Genomic DNA, 16,801 nt, shown 5'->3' with positions numbered 1-16,801 from the left:
AAGGAGTTTATGGCGTTAAAATAATAACTCCTGGAAACCAAATGACAGCACTATCAGTTGGTTCTGGGTACGCACATGAGGTTTCACAAATTTGTGGTCTTTGCTTTTGGGGTTTTAACTACAGACTTTAATCTAATGTTATTTCATATTAACGCAATGCAATTGAATAGTCGGAAGGACTATCTTTATACATGTTAAGACTAACCTAGTTAAGAGGACCTAACAGAGTTTTTACAAATAGGACAATAGGAATAACCAGAATATATAAAAAGTTAGTAATGCATAAATATATCGCCAACTGTTTTTTCCGATTTTATATTTCTAACATGAATCAATATACGATCGAAAGACGAGTTGTTAGGACACGTATTACTTTTCTTTCTGAAATGGGCAGCAAATATTTTTTTCCTATTTTTTTCCCATAGGAAAAAGCCAAGTAATTAACATATTACCTATCAACATGTTAATATAACAGAAACAAAGTAATTAAACGACATTGGCAATATTTGACGATATCGACCAACGCGGTACATTCTGACACCATTCTGGATGTTAATTTTTCAATAAAAATTATCTTCGTGGCAGATTTTCAATAACGTAAAAAGACAGCGTAACTGTCATTTTAACTGAAATGGAGCCATTCTATTGGCTGAAAAAACTCTTCAAATGCCAAATGAACATTTTCTACCAATGCAGTTGTGGTATGCCTGCCATTTTTATGCCCACGATGATTTATTATTACTGTCAATTAATGAAGAGAAGAAGTAGAGGAGGTGCAAAGATGTAATGTTAATGAAGAAATAAAAGCGTGGGGTTCAAGAACAAAGGGAAAAGCTCAAAATTTAGATGAATGGGAACAGAAATCAGGTTAACAGATATACTGTGAATCTTGATTTTATGGACAATATATACTTATAAATAAAAGGAGATGAAAGCCCTCTCTGAAATAAGAGGATGCTTGGGGAAGAGGAGTAGGAAAGAGAGATATAAAACTCAAATGCCAGTTTGATTTTATTTAGATTAAACCTTAGTGACTTCAACCATGAAGGCATTTAAATATTTTACAATTAGGTATTGACCCCATAAGGGGTGTTAGATCAAAGTACTGGCAAGTTTATCTGGAAGATATTGTCACTTATAATTAGCTCGAAGACACGAAAGCCCCAAGGACTGCTAGTAGTACGATGTTTTAACGTGATATTCTCAGATACAATCAATATCTGCAGTGTTGATGTTTACAATCAACCGAAAAGAAATTGATGGAGTCAGTACTTTGCGTATTGATGGAATACGCTTTGGGCCTTGATTCTCCCAATCAACTTCAACTTTCCCTCAAACGTAATCCATTTTTCATGGGTCAAACGAATTTGGCTACGATGGCACATTTGGCAGCGCCGCTGGCCTTGGTACTCAGTGGTACGGAAATACATAATGGCACGTTTCCGACACTTCGAATAATAATAATGGGTAATAATCAAACTAATATGGGAACCTAATTTTTTTTTCGATTTCATTGCCTCTCTTTGTGATTACATTGCTGCTGAATTTGATTGGCTTTTTGTTCTGGTAATTTTTTTAAGTATTGTAAAGTGGCAAACCAAAAATGTTGTTATTTTTTGTTATATCTGGACCAAGTGCGGCTGACCTTACAAGACCAGCTCCCATTGAGCTCTAAACGATACCCTTCATTTTAAACGGTACAGAAGGAAGATTCATTAAAACAACGTTTCTGACCTCCATGGGAATCTCCTGACGATCAACATGCACCTGTAGTAAACCTGCAGTAGTCACGCAACTTCTTCATTTCGAGTTATTTTTAGAACCTCCGTTTTTGATTTTCTCGACTATTTTAAGAATACGCTCTGAAGATGTTGGAATGAAGAAGGTGCGAAGAATCGTTGCATAATGAAGCTGTTTGAGAATTTTAAGCGAAAAATTTTGCGATCGTCAGTACTATTGTTCCACATAAGGTACCCGTAGACGTAAACAGGTTCTGTCTGCGTAAGGTGATGCCTAAAAATCCTCGTCTTTCTGACGCAAAAATCCGTTTTCTTTGATCATGTCACGGTCGGGATTACAGACAAGGGAGAGACATGATGTTTGGCATTCAAATGGTAAACCATAGTTAAACAAAACCCAGATACGTTTTACCTTGAGATTCGAATTTCAACCGTGAACTTGGCAGGTTATCAACATTAAACAGTCGTTCAAGATGTGTATATCTACTACTTAAGGTTAATTTTAAGTCGAAAATTGAAATTAAAGCCTTATACGTTTTACTAATAAATGCGTATTCAACGAAAATTGCTTTCTGTATTACATAGAAATGATGATAATTGAGAACTATAAACATTTAATAGTCATTGAAGTGATAGTGAGCAGTCTCCATTCCAAAGGTCAAGGATAAGTTTCCAATTCTTCAAACGAAGAAAAGCATGCGAAGAAAACTGATCTTATTTCGTGTCTGGAGCGAAATGACCACTAGACTGTCTACATTGGATGGTTACTGGTTACTATGCATTAGAAGAAGCCACCTAGAAGCCAACTTTTAACAAATATTGAATGAGTAGTTGTAAAATATTTCAAAGTGGTGTTGACTGAAGATGATGTAAGAAGTGGAAGGCCTTCAGATATCTATTGTTTGCGATAAAGTGCGACTCTGAGACTTTTAGTCTAAAATAACGTGGATGAATTTCAGGGAACTTGGCAAAGGTAGTTGCAAAGTTTGAGAGAAAATGCGAGAAAAAAAATTCAAGTTCATGACGTTCTCAAGAAATTAAATCATTAAAAGGGTTCATGATTTTGAGAAAGTAAGTAAGGAGCAAGCTGAAGTAATCCAGAGTAATATAAAAGTCTTGATTGAAATTCCGGAACTATTTAAGCATATTCAAATAATCAAAACTCAACTGAAGTACTTTATGAATTTCTTCCGCCAGGCCAAACTATTCAAATGGAAAATTATTTGAACGTTATTTGTCGTTTGCGTGAAACTATTCGCTTAAAGGGGACAGAATTATGGACAGACATTTCTTTATTTTCGCACCACGATAATGCACCGTCCACGTTGGTTTTTCAAGAACATTTTGTCAAAAAATTGATATATATCGTTTGATAATCACCATATTCGCCTGATTTGGCACCGTTGGAATTCTGTCTATTTAACAAGTTGAAAAAACCTCTCCGGAAACACCGTTTCGACTTATTTGAGGAGATAAAAGACCAATTGAAGAAAATAATGAGGGCCGTCCTGGAAAAGACTTCTCTGATTGTTTCGAGTCGAAATTTATTTAATGAACTGAATAAGGAAAATTTTGTTTTACTAAGGAGTCGTCATTTCGACAAATGTTAGTAGTCAAGAGGACAATGAAGTAACCCAGCATAAATTAAAGTCTGAAGCGGGACCTCGAAATTATATAAGTTAAATGCTATAGTCTTTAACCCTGAAACTTCTGAGTAATCTGAACTCGATTGCAACAAATCATATCAAGAAATCAATAAGACTGAAATTATGAGAATTTTTGTTTCACTAAGAATTAGTCATTTTGAAATATCTAAGTAATAAAGCGTAAGATGAAGTAACACGGAGTAACTTCAAGTCTCAAGTGAAATTGAGAATTTTTTATATTAAATTTTCAAAATTTTGAGTAATAAATTAATTTCAGTTCAGTTTCGAAATTTTGCTAGTTTATTGGGATGAATTCTCGTATCAATATTATCTATATTTTCAATATTTATTCATTCACAAAAAATACTTTAGTTTATGTTAAATGGTAGATTTATTTTTGTGGAGAACACAGATTTGGCTTGAACTTGGCCATTCGGTTCTTATAGGTAATAAAACAGAATTATTGGTATTACTCAAATTTGTAAACATATTAGATTACTTAGACAAAACACTTGGAAATATAAATCACTTTACTACATTTTAATCTCTTTTATCCATTAAAACGAGAGTTCAATAAACAAATCTATCAATATCGATGCTAATACCTGTAGTGCTAAAAATAATAAAAAAATAACATATATGTTATTAAAGCTAACTTCTGGACGATAGTTAAATCTGATTACAGAATATACAATAGAACAACAGAGAATTAAAAAGCAAGAAAAATATTAAATGTAAATCAGTAATTTTTAACAAATGTTTTGTTACAATAATATCAATAATGGTTACGTCAAAGGCTTCTCAGCAGACAATGTAGATTTAACCCTAAAGAGTTTGAACGGGTTTTAATTAATTTGAACAAAGTTAATTCAACTTGAGTGTCCATTCACGGGTTGGTTGTGTAATTATGTAATTATTAGCCTTTATCAGCCTGGTGTTTGCTATGATTGTCTATCTGATCGGATGACAATTGACTAGTAAGTTTTGCGTTTCTACCACGCTCTACCGGAAAAAATGAACGTAGACAAGGTCGTTTTCATATATGCAAACCGTTTATTACCAGTGCAAAAAAAAACGGAATAAGCTTTGTTTCCTACCTAATTTTTATAATGATGACGAAATCTCTTTCTGATTCGAAGTCTCAAAGATGAATCTACAAACTAAGTGCTAATCACTATAACAATAAGCTTTATTTGCCTGGTATTCTATATGCTTTTTCCTTTGAACAATTAATTATTAAAGTTTGAAATTGATTTACATGAGATTTTAGCACTGATTAGTACATTGTTATACCGAAGGCGTGCGGTTGGCGTACCGGTGGTAGGTACAAATCGTGTATGGAAGCTTATGATATGTCAAAACACTTGTTGAATACATTATATTCGCCTTTTCAGACTAGAAGGTGGATTTGTTAGTTTTGGTAGTAAAAAGGCGAACATAGATCAAATTAATGGTACCTTGGGTGGTCGTAGGTGAGGTGAAGATCCAAGAAAAATTTGGGATGTTGTCCTTCATTTAAATTGGCAAAAATTATAAAGTGAAGTTGGAGAGGTGTTTTTTTTTAAATATTAAATGACCTAAGCTATGTCTATGCATCCAACTTCTAATATAGACCGTATATTGGGCTCGGCTGAGGATCAAAATGAGCTTATTTGTGCTGACCTGGATATTGCAAATTATTTCTTTTTGTGCATAAAACTCTTGATTTAGATAAGCCAATGGGACTCCAATTTCCAAATTATCCAACAATGGCAACAGGAAAGTAAGAAATGACGGTTTGTTTGAAAAAAGAAAGAGGGATGTTTAGGTTAATGTTCAGAGTGCTCAAGATATGGGTTAAATATACAGGAGTCGGCTTATTTTTCTTTAATAATGTAAAAATAAATTTCACCTTTTTCCCGGCCTTTCTTCATTTAAGTAGCAATAAAATTTGATTTCCTTTTTCTAATAATTTTTGTCTATGTATTTCAGAATGTTTGTTGATGATGACTCTGCCTTGGGCGCGCGGTATATCAAAATAATAATTTAATTGATATCGGGTCATGCTGACTGCGATTGTGAACAAACGTGTGTGTTTCATGTTAATTCTAAATAATTCATAATTTGAGCTTCAAGAAGTATGCCTTTTTGGTCTCCCGAACACTTTTTTGGGCCAAGACAGTTTTTTTGGGTTATTCCAAATAATTCAGAACAAGAAGTCAACCTGGGACACGTTAAAAACATTTAAACACTGAGAAATGTCTAAAATACGGGTTAAGTTTAGTACAACGATCAAATACCAATTACTTATCTCAAATTAATCTTTGAAAATGATAGTTCAGTGAATGAGGCGAGGAACGGAAGCGTTTCCACAGTTTTTCCATATTCACATTTCATACTTTTTAGTTAAGAAAAAAACTCTTTCTCACCGATTGAGAACATGAATTTAATGTGTTTCACACATGTTCGATATTCATACTCCATACATTTTAGGTAACTCTTAATGTTTGCTTTTTCTAGGTTTTGATGACGTTAACAAGGGTTCTCCTTCGAGTCCTTAATAAAACATGAATGTTATTCTCAGTTAGTTTTTACTGAGAATAGTGTGCAATTTCGCTGCTTTAATAAGCACGTGTTTGTGAAGCATTATATGTAAACGAAGTAAAAGAAAAAAATATATGAGACTAAAATTTCAAAGAGTTTTCTACAAAATTAAAGGCTTGAGAGTAGGTTTGGAGAATGGAAAAAACCTACGTTATAAAGTAAAATAGCAACTTTCTGAATGTTCATGTGCAGATATTTATTTGTAGGTTCAATTGTGCGTTAAATCGTAGCGAAAAGCTTTATATTCATGTAGTTACTGTTCTTATTAATTTATCATAAATTCAGCAATAGTCTTTTGGGGCCAATGATACGTGGATCAACTTTTGACTGAGGCTGTAGACACCTCAACATCTAGACTAATTATGCTGTTGTATAACACTGTTCGTAAACAATTTCCTTAGACGAGAGAAATTGATTCAGTTTGGATTAGCACATTTAATATTTCGCAGATCTTCTCCATTGAACCACTAAACTGCACTTTAGTAGTTTCAATTTTTATTCACCAGTCTGAATAAAACTACAACTACAAAGACTAAGTAACACTTAAATCTAACAATACACTCTCAAATGCTCAGGCTCCATGCTTTTGTTACTGTTAGTGTCATCGGCATCATGCGATCTCAACTACAAGCACCCAGAATACTTATTAACTTCGAGAACTCTTTCGATGGGCAGTGATTAATACCCATTACAATATGATATGTGAAAAATAATCAACATCTTGGTACTGCGAAATTGATTCTTAGTATTCTCTTAGCCGGCTGGAAGTCTTTATTAGAAGACTTTTTTTAGTTAGTTTTGGATGCTTCATGCCACGGGACTCCTGTTGCGTTGCAGTTAAATACGATGAGGAGTCTTCAAGACATTATACAATGAACTGATTGGGGTTATTGAAAAAAAAAATCAAAGCAAAAATGCCAAACAAAACCCAATATTTACCGCATCATCAACGATATTCCAGTACAGAAAACTCCTAACGGAGTTGACCCTCTCGATGGGCCGTAATATTTCCGGAATCTCAATTGAGAACTTCTTTTTCGGTTCAGCCGGTTTCTCCAGATTCATCTTGAAAAAAGTAAACTGTTGTTCAATCAAATATCACCATCAAGTTCAAATGTTAAGCGTTAAAATAGGCAGGCAACCTGTAAATATTTTTATACGTTTAAAACACAATGTTTGGAAGAGTTGTTTTGGCAAACGTAGTACGTTTTGTGTACTAATAATAGACCGCGGCCGATCCAGACTGACCGCTCCAGACTTAAATGTTTCATTTTTTTTCTTGGAACAATTTCTTATCCAGGAATGGAAGTGAAAATAGAACTTTACTTCGGTAATGTAAACCATATAATAATTGCACGTTATTGAATAGTTACCAGTTTCCATGAAAATTATTTTCCAGGTAAAGTTGCCAGCAGTCTGATCTAATGGCCCTTAATTGCATGGAAATTAGCGTGCAATATCACACAGAGCAATTTCTCTGGTTATTTCTATATGTCGATTTCTTTGTAAATTTTCCTTTTGCTTCGAATAAAATCGTCGCTCTATGGAAGAATCATCTTCAACATTTTTTTAGCGATTTTCATCAAATTATTCCACCATAACCTTCGCAACAAAAAATAGATTAACCGCCACTATAACCTTCAATGATTTCCTATTTGCATAGAATTCAATTGACTACATGTTCATTGATTCACACACTTAATTTCAATAAATACGCAGTTTTCTGGAAGGCTTGTTATCGGAAAAACACCGTATTTGGCGCATTTTTAAAAACAATATCTAATATGAAGAAAACATGTTATTCTGTCGCGGATAAATTATTGATGTGTCCATTCTCATTATGTGTAATTAAGAAGCATTGCATTGTGCATCTACAAAGGTCATTTATTGACATGAGAAAAGAATGAAAAATGTAATTTGATATATGATATGTGATATTAAAGAGTTAAAAGTGAGTCAAAAGTACGTGAGAATTACGTGATAATTATAGGAATCGGTCGTTTATGAAGACACAAACTTCGAATTTTTCTCTTCTAGTTTCGGGTCAGTGAAGATGAAGTTCTCATGATATTCGACTTGACTTCCAACAGGAATTTTTGCAGCCATATAGAGGTTGCGAAAAATATGTACGAATCAGCTGCTGTTTGAAACATAAATTGAGAACAATTTGAACATCTCATCAGCTTTCCTTTATGATCTAATTAATGAAGAAACGAAAAAAACTCTCAAATGAGAATGAGAACTAAATAACCATGACAAACCATTCTGGAAAATCTCAACTCTCTGACTTTAGAATATTTCAAAGAATATTCCTGCTAAGGCAGGAAATTCATAAAAAGATTTTGGAGACTCCTGAAACGAAATTTTTAAATCAACTTGAGAACAAAGTTTAGAAACTTAAAAACGAACATTCTTCTTGCCACCACAGGGCGTTTTTAAGTACGTGGCCAAAATTTAACGGGTACTTCTTCCATTGATTTTAAGACGAAAAATTTATATAAACGTCGGTCCAGTAATCCTTCACCTTTATGATATGGAGTGTCAAAATAAATAAAACAAATTTTTCGCAAAAATTTTAATAATTCCTTAGCCGATGTTGTTAAAATTTGACAGTGTTATTTATTATTATTATTGTTATTTATGAGCCATTGATTTTTTTAAAACTTTTATATTTTATTCAAATTACATAGAGTCATGGCCACTGGGGTCACCGGATTTAAATCGGTTAGATTTTTTTCTTTTAGGGGTGTCCTTCGTTTATAGTACTCCGACCAAATTAAAGAAGAATTAATCAGATACGGGATTTATGTAATCAGATAAGATATATGCCCGGAATATTTAGTGTTTAGCATTCGATATTAAGACGAGCTGATGCTTGTATTGAAGTTGAAGAAGGCTATTTTCAGCAACTGTTGAAAGTTTCGTGTTACCTATTTTCAAAAGTTTTTTTAATAAAAAAAGTTTGATTTTTCGCAAATTTACGGCTTTACTCCAGGGGCACGCCATTAGCAAAAGGGGCAATAATTTCTAGCTTAAAAGTTTCCTTTATATTACACTAAAATCTGTCACAACTTTCAACGTCATATTAGTTTGCATCTTCTTGTGATTTATTTATTTTTTCCATATGTAACGATTAAAAAAAAGTGTATCACTTTGTATCTTGAAAACTAACCATTACCTAATCTATATTTATGTCAATTTTTCGTCTTAGAATCACCTAAAATATCACCTCTTGAAGTTGGGAGACGTATATAAATAACACTGTTTATGGGCAAAATGTACCATCAAAATCGAACAATATTTACCATGGGATTGACGATGACCCAATAAAAGCTCCTTACTGACATCCTCCTCTGTTTCTGCTGAAGTCTCAAAGGTTCGGGAATCTGCAGAGAAAGCCTTTTGATAAGGCTATTTTGCACCATTTTGGCACTTTTCTGGGACTAACAATTTGATTTAACTATCGCTGCTGCGTGTTTTCAACTGCGTAAAGTTGGAGATGCACTGTTGATCACGAAATTCGTTGTATTAAAAATTATTGGGATTGCAATAATTATTCATTGTTTGAAATCGACGTTAATTATTACGATTCGTGAGAAACCGTTTCCTTTTTTTCAATAAAAATTGTAGAGGTCCTATAGTAACACAGCACTAAATAGTTAGATTCGACACCCGAGATGACGGCAAGATACTAAAAGCTCATTTCCGTAGGTAACGTTCCATTACAAGTAATAATAGAGAAAAATTTGCAATTTTATGGAAGATACATGTTGTTTTCCTTAATATCAGCTAATAAGCAAGTGACGGTCATCGCAGGAAATCTATGAAATACCGTCAAACGGTCAGCGTCGCACGTTTTCAACTGAAAACAATAGTCTTTTAATGCTTTTCTTGCATCTTTTATTGAAAATTACCGATTTTACCCAATTATTTCTTCATATGCTTGCTTAGTAATAGCTCTAGAGTCACGTTTAAAATTTTCTCTGATAACCCTGGATAGGACGCTAATGCCTCGGCTAATTATGCCCAGCTCCATGTTCCAGCAATAAATTTAATATGGTAAATTATATCAGCTAAATGTTTGCAGATTTACGATCAACACCTATTCGCATGCAATAAATGGTATTTTTCAAATTAGCATTGAATGGACTATGGGATATGAAACGAAAAGTTGCTTCATTGTACGGTGGATTTTCGGACGAGAAACAATGGAGGCTTTGTGTTTCACTTGAGTGGACCTTTGTTTTCAGGACAAAGAGATGCGGTTATGGGGGATTTGCGTGGAATTGATGGAAAGATGGTTTAGTTTTGGATTGAGGACTAAATTCAGGTAGTTTTGTTGAGGAATACAACATTCAAATTAATTTTTTTTAGTCTGCCACGAGGAAATCATCATGGCTCAAATTTATGAAGAGGCTCTAAGGAAACCATTAATGAATAAGGTAAATATTTTTGGAATTACTGCAATTTCGATCTTCTTCTTTTGAGTGTCACGCGATCTGTTTAGCAACGCCCACAATTTCTGCCTATCAATCAACACGTTCGCTGAAATTGTTTTATTCAACTCGGCATCAAAAGTAATCGTCCATCAGAACAACGAAAAACGGAATAATAAAGCCTCATTGTAATCGAATCAAGATTCAAACGGCACATTTTTTTCATCCTTTTATATAACTCGAAAGTTCATTTGGATACAACATGACTTTTAATATTACTAGTTAGGCAGAGATTTTATAACGGTTTCGGAAATTTGCCAATCTAGGAACCTCGACGTAAGATGAATCGACATTCTCGCCACTTTTCATAATAACTTGATGCCCGTGCCCCTGGTATTTTTAATCAAGCGTAAATTACTGAAAACACAGTTGTAATGTTGGAACAAGATCGTTCAGGGTTCATTTCTGTCACTGTATAAAAACTACAGATGAATTACGTGTTCAAACAGAGATGCATTTACATTTGTTTTCAAGGGATTGCGTCATTTTTTCGAAACAAAACAGAAGTTATTTTGGGTACTATACACGGTGCTAAAAAAAAAACGCAACAAAATTGCAAGTTCTTGAAACTTATTTTCCTGATACACAACATCTTTAGGTGGTACTTCGGCGTGTTCTAAATAGATTTTTCATTGAGACTCCAGAAAACAGTTCTTGTCACATGCCCATCGATGTGATATTTCACCAATATCACAGCTGCTGTCTTAACATTGCAGAGACATGACGGAAACGCTCTTCAGAACTCACGGTGAAACACTACTCCTGGCTTGGACACTACTGAAAAATCTGACGGCCCTCTTCTACACCCAGTTGGATAAAGCAGTCTAACACTTTCTTCAACAATAGCAAAGTCTAAATCGGAGGTGGTCCTCTAAAAGGGGCTCAGTACCTCCCCGCACACTCTTCGTCCTTTTCTACTCTCACAGGATTGAAGTTACTGCAGAGCTACACGTCTGAAACTCTAGACCAACAAATCAAACTACTGACACAGTCAAAAGCATTAGAAATGTCGTAATGACCACAAAATCATTACGTCATTGGTCGTTAAGTGGAAACTCAACAACAGGGCAATTTCGCATCATTAGTGCTCTATGATGACTGAAAACTGAACTGACGTGCCCTCAAAGTACTATGCCTGATTAAAAAATGGGAAAGTGTTATATGTTGGCATCAGTACAGATTGGCGATTCTTATTCTAATATTCCGGGATTGAAATCTTTGTCTAACGATTAAAAAAAATTACTTTTAGAGAAAGATATATTCATGCCATGAGTAGAGCGATCAATGCTTCTTCAGGCAACATTTTGAGTATTTTAAATGAAATATCGTCTTCATTCGTTGCGTGAAACTTTTCTGATACATTCCTGACCTCCGGTAGAATCCCTCAACACTTACATGACGTAGATATCATTAAAATATGTATCAGTGCTAAAACCTCCAGATAATCCCGTGTCAATGAATAATAATAGCATATCATATATCAAAAGATTAAAGTAAGTCGTTTAATTCTCTTACGTTTCTCTGTAAAATGTCTTTAAATCACAAAGGGATTAGAAAACGCTTTAAAGAGTTAAAATTGAAGCACGAAAAACGTCATATGGAGTTCAAGAATGGGGCGAAGAAATGCAAGTAGGTGCATTCTTCTTAGCATATTTTTTTGAAGAATTGAGGTAACTCCACGCATCATATTTTTGAGTTAAGTCCTCTGTACTGGGAGCATCTTTCGTCTCTTAAGACCATTGGGACATATCGAAAGACGAGAAGTGTGCCACAGGCCGAAAAAGTCCAGAGTGTTGCAGATCGAATATCTAAATTGGCACTGAACGCTCCTGGCGATTGCCATCTATTAATAAAGGTAAATGATGTGGTAAACATTTCCATATTTTCATATTTTTGAAGATTGCTCTGATCATGGGGATAGCAGGTGCCTGCCGGGTGTGCGAGCTCCGACAATTATCAACCGATGATGTCAGTATTTATGGCTCTGCTACAATTGCTACTGTAAGAAATGCGATGAATTATGTGAATTGAAGGTTTGTGGTTAAAAGTAGATGTCTCAATTAATCAGGCGGAAAGAACTCTTTGGTAAATTTTTGCAAAAAATTGTGGTGTCAAACTTGTGTACGAAGGTGCCAATATTTGCATGGGTGTAAATATATGTTTCAGAAGATATCTGCCACACTTTTAGTAGACACCGGTGCCAATGTAGGACAGTTCAAGCGAATGGAGGGCTAAAAAATGAATTGATTGTTAAAAGATACATGGATAATTTTGATGATACCAAACACAACACAGCTGAGCCCATTTTCGGAGAACTTAAGAACACTTCTTCAATATTCAAAGTTTAAAGTTTTTCCTGCTGCTGGAATTAACGTGAGAACGAAGAAAATTGTGTCACTCCCTTGGGAATATATGACCCACTTGATTGTCTCTCCCCAGGGGGAGTAAGTTTGTTGCTTCAATTTTCGAAGTGCAAAAACAGCATTACTGGTATACGATGATAAAGGAACATTATTATGTATTTAAAATTTTTACTACACAGCAATGAGAGAATCACAGAAAAATGTATGAAGACAACAACGTATGAATCGAAGGATATTTATTTTTAAAATGTCTTTACGTAAGGAAATAAATAATAAAAATGATTTTCAAGGTTATGAAGCTCAGCTTGGCATTTCTAGAAATATGGGGAGTTTTTTTTTAATTATAAATTTAAATTTCTTAAAGTGACTAATTATGCAATGTTTTTACAATTATTACAATTCGTAAGAATCACATACTGGCGAATAGGCTAATTTAGATTAACGTTTAAATTAATTCCCGAGATTGTAACCCACGTATAGCCTTTGATTGAATTAATCATATTAATTCATCCAAAGTTATTGCTTAGATTTTTATGTGCCAAAATCTAAACGAAAAACCAGTATATACCTACCGAGATTGGTGTTTTTACGCAAATATCTCCGAAAACTCACTTTCGCTCATTTAAGGTTCACAGATGTATAATTTATGTTTTTACAAATGAATTTTTAATCAATTCCTTGCATTCCTCAGAAGTTTACAGAAAATGTACTACATTAAACGGTTTTGGGTGGTTGCTCATGTCTATTTACAAACACTTTGGGTAAGCAATGAAGAGAACATCAGCTAACCAGAACGTGGCTTCAACATTGTTGTCTTGACCAATTATCAGTGAAGATTAAAGCTCGTTTCCCACATTTTTGATAATCTTTATACATATTGTTATTATGTTACTGTGAGGTAATTAAAATTTATGCAACGAATAGAAACCTGCACAGCGGGCAGCTATTTGTAACAAAAGATAAAAACGTAGGTATATTATGTTGCAAAATGGACTCTGGGGAAATTGAATATTGTCGAAATGGAGGTTGATGTAATTTTTGGTTGGAAAAGAAAAGAGGAATTTAAAGTTGATTTAAAAAAAAAGTCATAAACTTCTCTACAAATGAAATAACCGAAGACGAGTTACGATAATACGGCAGACATTTTTCGACCGAGCTTATCGATGTCTTTGTTGTACACAAATGCCCATTTCGATAACGACATTTATTTTTTAACTACCTACAAAGCGATAAAGAGCTAATCGACCATCATAACACCACAATGAACATTTAAAACCCATCAACCCACTACATGTGGTTATCACCAAGAGTTCCCTTGACCACGTTTGAAATATTTAGATACTGAAAGGAGACAATCTGTATGTTAATTTGATGTTTGTCTGGGTTATTAACATTTTGTCATTTGGTAAAAAGGGTAATTTACTCATTTTTGTTGTTCTAATTATTGATTAATTGCTACTTACTGTCCTTTGGCGGGATGGTCGAAGCAAAGCAAAACTCACCTGAAAAATAGGAGAAACAAATTAATATGAGAGTAAGGAATAATAAAAATTACACAATCAGCTTAACCTTGTCCATATTCACACAGGCATAACATCTTATATGCAGAACTAGTAATAACAAACTAATGATAAACTAGATGTATAGATAGTTAGATAGGTGTAATCCGGCCTTTAATGCTTGCATAGATTTAAAAGTAGCATTGAAGGTATCATTATCTTGGTGCTATTCATCTAAGACTTACGATTACTGTATTGTTTGAAGGTCAAACAGGGAAATTTGGTGATGAACATCTGTTTTTTTTTTCAATCATAAGGATAAAGATAAAAATATTCCAAAATATTATTTGGTGTGGAACATATCGTTTTAATGATTTTTTTTTGTTGCGTTATCGAACGTGAATTTCCTGATAGGCATTTTTGTAATGTGTATAATCCGCAAATAATACGGTGAATAATGAAATCTACATTTGATGATTTTTGAAGAAAGTAAAATTGAAATTAAGTTACAAATTATTAATGCTCTCCTTTGTTTTTTAGTGTGCTTAATCATCTTTAATGCGGCAGTTTTAATTTTATGAGTCTAATGTGGAAAAAAACTGTTTGTAGCTCTTAAAAAATGTATACTATCTGAAATGTAAATAATGTTTCATAACGACTATACAGGGTGTTTATTAAATACTTGTATAAAATTTAAAGAGTGACTCTTTGATTAATTTTAGGATAGAAAAGCCACATAAACATGGAGTCGTATCGGCTGAGTTCTTGAGATACGGGGGTTCAAAAAATTATGCTTAAGAAACTTAAATATTTACTTAGTTTTTTGTTTAGTTTTAGATGGCGCCACATATAGTGTTGTATCTGGATTTAAATAATCATAACTCTTAGTACATATTGCTGAAAACAGCTGCCTTGGAAAAAACGAGCCAAAAAATATTTACTCTTAATATTTCAAAAGTTTTAAATGCTAAGAATTATGGTTATTTAAATATATGTATAACACTATATGTGGAGCTCTCTAAAATAAACAAAAACTAAGTAAATATTTGAATTTAACATTAACGATAGTCCAAATATCCAGAAGTTCGTCAAATTGACATGTTATTGAATGAAAATATAATCAAAATACCAAACAAAAAACATTTTTTTTTAACACCGGTATCTCAAAAACCCAGCCGATATGGATCCATGTTCATATAGATTTTTTATTCTAAAATGAATCAAAGAATCACACTTTAAATTTTGTGCAAGTACTTAATGAACACCTTGTATAAGGGAAATGACTATCATAAAGCTAATATGAAAACTAAAAGAGTTTTATAAGATGATCTAACCGTAAATTTTTGAATACAAAACAAAAAGATATTCAAAATGTATTTTAATGTTAGTTTTATTGGTCGTGACACAATATATGGAGGTGCTATAGTTGCACCAATTTTTACGAGCTACCGTCATAATATTTTACGACACAAATATAATAAAATATCAGCAGACAATGTTCGATTATAAATGACCAAGAAAATATTTTACAGGGTGGATAGGGGAAAAACTGGGTAGACGAACTGAAGCATCTACAAGTCAAAAATTGCGAAAAAAGCTAACTGGAAAGAAAAGAAATGACGACTTAAAAATTGGTTCCATATAAATATCTCGGGAATTGATGGAGCTTGCCTAAAATTTTATTTTTGAATTCTTTAAATGTGGAAAATTCATTAAATAGAAAAAATAAGAAAAACCTGGAAGGTTTTTTGATTATTTCGTATTTTCGTGGATTAAAATTTCGGTTTAAAAATTGTGGATTATTCCTAGTTCATTTAGTTACGTTATTTTGGGGGTTCTTCTTAAAGTTTCCTTACCTAAAAGCTTACGGTTCGTTTGGAAAGCTGACTATCCTTAGACGATTCGTATTAATTCAGGTTTATTAGATTAATTTTCAATGTTTCGTTCAACAGTTTCGCTGTTAAGTTCACTAAAATCAAGGCAGTTTTGAATTTGATCCAGGTGGTCCGGATCTTCTCTTAAGTTTTTTTTTAACTCTGAATCATCTTAGCTGAGAAAAATCGGATTCATTCGAGTTCTTGATATTATTAATATATCTTATAATCAGTGGAAGCTTTATCAAATATCAACATTGGGACTTTTTTTGAAAGTTAACTTAATTAAAATCAATTAGCTGATTAACACTAACATTGCCATACTCAGTATGAACAAAAAAAAAGACAAATTACAGAAATTGGGTCAATATTCGCAAAACCTTGACTTTAAATTTAACATATTCAGCTTGAATAACGTTCGGTTATTTTGTATTTGGGTGGGTAATTAGTTTTATGTCTGATGTTCCCATTTTACCATACTTTTTTATGGAAAACCTGTAGTTCCTAGACGGTGCCATCATAAAATCATATCTCCAAACACGAATAGATACGACATAATATAAACACATCATTATAATGATTCAAAACAGCCTATATTATC

At 33.3% G+C, this 16,801-nt stretch overlaps 2 protein-coding genes across 11 annotated transcripts in view; one reads left to right on the top strand and one right to left on the bottom strand.

Moving 5' to 3' along the window:
- Positions 1 to 16,801, bottom strand: part of LOC136346310 (UNC93-like protein) — a 50,904-nt gene that overhangs the window by 12,119 nt on the left and 21,984 nt on the right. For 2 of the 7 annotated variants that reach the window (XM_066295365.1, XM_066295364.1), the window contains exon 2: positions 6,908 to 7,033. The exons of 3 other annotated variants lie outside the window; for them this stretch is intronic. In XM_066295365.1, the coding sequence (XP_066151462.1) occupies positions 6,908 to 7,033 (126 nt within the window). Of the gene's footprint in view, positions 1 to 6,907; positions 7,034 to 9,273; positions 9,495 to 16,801 lie in introns of those variants that run through there. 2 more of the 7 variants (XM_066295363.1, XM_066295366.1) reach the window with 2 other exon arrangements.
- LOC136346315 (uncharacterized) lies at positions 10,041 to 16,061 on the top strand. 4 transcript variants are annotated; one of them, XR_010733278.1, is made up of 7 exons: positions 10,041 to 10,410; positions 11,181 to 12,093; positions 12,166 to 12,331; positions 12,389 to 12,465; positions 12,533 to 12,549; positions 12,631 to 13,084; positions 15,859 to 16,061. XR_010733278.1 is itself a non-coding variant. In XM_066295380.1 (6 exons), the coding sequence occupies exons 2-6, from the start codon at positions 11,993 to 11,995 to the stop codon at positions 12,810 to 12,812; spliced, it is 531 nt and encodes a 176-aa protein (XP_066151477.1). In that variant the 5' UTR covers positions 10,041 to 10,410; positions 11,181 to 11,992; the 3' UTR covers positions 12,813 to 13,109. The 4 variants fall into 4 exon arrangements, 3 of the variants coding, with proteins under 3 accessions (XP_066151477.1, XP_066151476.1, XP_066151474.1); XM_066295380.1 differs by lacking the exon at positions 15,859 to 16,061 and having other exon boundaries at positions 12,166 to 12,319; positions 12,631 to 13,109; XM_066295379.1 differs by lacking the exon at positions 15,859 to 16,061 and having other exon boundaries at positions 12,166 to 12,319; positions 12,386 to 12,465; positions 12,631 to 13,109.

The sequence above is a fragment of the Euwallacea fornicatus genome, chromosome 22 (assembly GCF_040115645.1).
Source record: "Euwallacea fornicatus isolate EFF26 chromosome 22, ASM4011564v1, whole genome shotgun sequence".
NCBI lineage: Eukaryota > Metazoa > Arthropoda > Insecta > Coleoptera > Curculionidae > Euwallacea > Euwallacea fornicatus.
This window is presented reverse-complemented; position numbering and strand designations above follow the sequence as displayed.